The sequence below is a fragment of the Nematolebias whitei genome, chromosome 1 (genome assembly GCF_014905685.2).
Source record: "Nematolebias whitei isolate Nwh7 chromosome 1, NemWhi1, whole genome shotgun sequence".
Taxonomy (NCBI): domain Eukaryota; kingdom Metazoa; phylum Chordata; class Actinopteri; order Cyprinodontiformes; family Rivulidae; genus Nematolebias; species Nematolebias whitei.
In genome coordinates, this window is record NC_056498.1 from 10,914,332 (window position 1) to 10,916,585 (window position 2,254).

The 2,254-nt window shown below is 42.5% G+C and overlaps 1 protein-coding gene across 1 annotated transcript in view; it reads right to left on the minus strand.

Annotated features, from left to right (window-relative positions):
- LOC119408301 (ependymin) overlaps positions 1–637 on the minus strand; it is an 11,841-nt gene extending 11,204 nt beyond the window's left edge. Inside the window, exons 1-4 of the mRNA XM_037675102.1 lie at positions 537–637; positions 399–433; positions 175–309; positions 49–96 (exon numbers count right to left, since the gene is read on the minus strand). Of these exons, the coding sequence (XP_037531030.1) occupies positions 49–96; positions 175–309; positions 399–433; positions 537–603 (285 nt within the window). The 5' untranslated portion in view covers positions 604–637. The remainder of the gene's footprint in view (positions 1–48; positions 97–174; positions 310–398; positions 434–536) is intronic.
- Positions 638–2,254: the final 1,617 nt, after the last annotated feature.

A 2,254-nucleotide genomic window follows, 5' to 3' on the forward strand; every position in this document is an offset into this window, starting at 1 on the left:
AGTTGAGTTCTTTGGGATCATCAGAGGGTGGAAGTGTATTCCCAGACGCTCCTTGCTGCATGTGCTGTTCTTGTAGTTCAGCTTGTACATGATGCCCTGTGATGCATGACAGAGTTAGGATCAGCAGTGGCACCAGTTACTTGAACACAAATGTCACTTATTTGCTGCCATTACCTGTTTGTAGAGCAGGATGGCATCAAATTGAAAAGTTTCATTGTTGTAGTCTCCAACCTCTTGTAGGCGGATGCGCTCTCCCAGTGCATCATAGGTGTAGTTGACATTTGCCGTCAGCATCCCTTTTTGGGAGGCCTTAAAACATACAAATATATAGGTTTGCCTTAAGTTTATTTTACTTCATTACACAACATTTAAAAGCTCTGAAATGAGCTGAGCCTTACCAGAATGAAAGAACCAGTCATCAGTGTTGGGGAGGCTGTTGGGATGAAAGAGTTTAAATAAACAAAGCTTTGGAGCATTTCTGTGATGCTTCAGAAGAAAACCTACAGGATAAATTTATTTAATGTGTGTGTACTTACAGCATGGCTGAGGTTTCTGAGCCAAGCAGCCTACTACTAAACACACAAGCAGGACGAGAGCTCTCATGTTGTCTGGCAGCAGGTTCACTGTCCTGTTGGGCTGTGACAGATTATTGACTGCTCACCTCCTTTTAAACACGTCGGGGAGTTCTTCCACTGCCGCATATTTCTGATTCCTCAAAGGTTTACGTTGCAGCCCTGAGAGAATCCACACATACATACATCCATCATCTTTACCGGCTTCTTCCTTTTCGGGTCACGGGGGTCACTGGTGCCCTGAGAGAATAATCACTGAATTAGTGAGCATGTTTGTGTGCAGGTGCTTCAGCTGATAGACACTCAGAGATCAGGCAAATCATGTAATCCCTATATATTTTAAATCAGGGACATACTCCTAACAAGAATTTTGCAAAATCTTAAACCTTTTATTACACAAAGGTAATGGATGACTCCTTTATCCACCTATCTCCTCTACATTGTTAGATCATATTTCATTGTGACTGGTGACACAAAAACAAACACATTATTTCTCAACCTCTGAGCAGCAGGATCTGAATCCAACCATGAACTTTCACTCCACTTTTCTTTTTGCAAAAAGGGACAACTGGAAATACCCTCCCTTCATCCATACTTGTACATATTGTTGTGACCATGATAACTTGGAACATAAGTGAGGCACCAACTTCAATTTTGGTGTGTGGTAACATCTAGGAGTGACAAAAGGTTAGTTTTGAAAATTGAGTTTGAGGAACCTATACTTTAAGCATTAGAAAACTAGAAAGCATTGTTCCCTCAGATGCTTGGTGTTGCCAAACATTGATCTATGCTGGCTAAGGCCATCACTGACTACCCTCTGGCTCCGCCAATGCGCATACACAGTGCAACTCCTACCTAATTACAGCAATATCTTAAACCAAAAACATAAATATTTTCTTGCATTCCCTAATAAATTCAACACAAGAACCACAACAGAAATCTTGACAACAAATTTAGCTGAACAAGAAGTAAACGTCCTGGGAAGGGGGATTGCTGAATGAGGCCAGGTGTGCTGATTACAAACAGAGGCTAAGGTGTGATAATAACAGAGGCTAGGTGTGAGTGGAGCTAGAAACAGGAACAACTGAGGAATCCAAGGGGGAAAAAATAGAACTAGTCAAGAAAACCCAACGAAGATAGAATTAATATCAAAGTGAATTTAGTTTATTAAGCACATTTAAAACAACTAACCAGCCACTTGGGAGCACAAGCTAGTGTATCTCTTGTGCCATTCGCAAGCCTGGGTAAATGGAGAGGGTTGTGTCAGGAAGTGTATCTGACATAAAAGACTTTTACCAAATCTATAATGCGAGTTCATCTAGCAACACCATACTAGATCGGTCGAGGCCCGGGTTAACAATGACCGCCACTGGTGCTGTTGACAAACAGGGTGCCGGCGGAAATTGTGCTACTGTTAGTCGAAGACCACGAGGAGGGAAATGCGTCAGGAGACAGAGGGTGAAGAAGAAAGTCGAGAATGTTGGACTGAGAGTGGCAACTCTAAATGTGGAGACAATGACAGGCAAAGGTAGAGAGCTGGCTGACATGATGCAGAGAAGTAAGGTAGATGTTTTATGTGTCAGGAGACAAAGGGGAAGGGCAGCAAGGCTTGCAACATTGGAGCAGGGTTCAAACTGTTTTACCATGGTGTGAATAGAAAGAGAAATGGAGTAGGGGTGGTC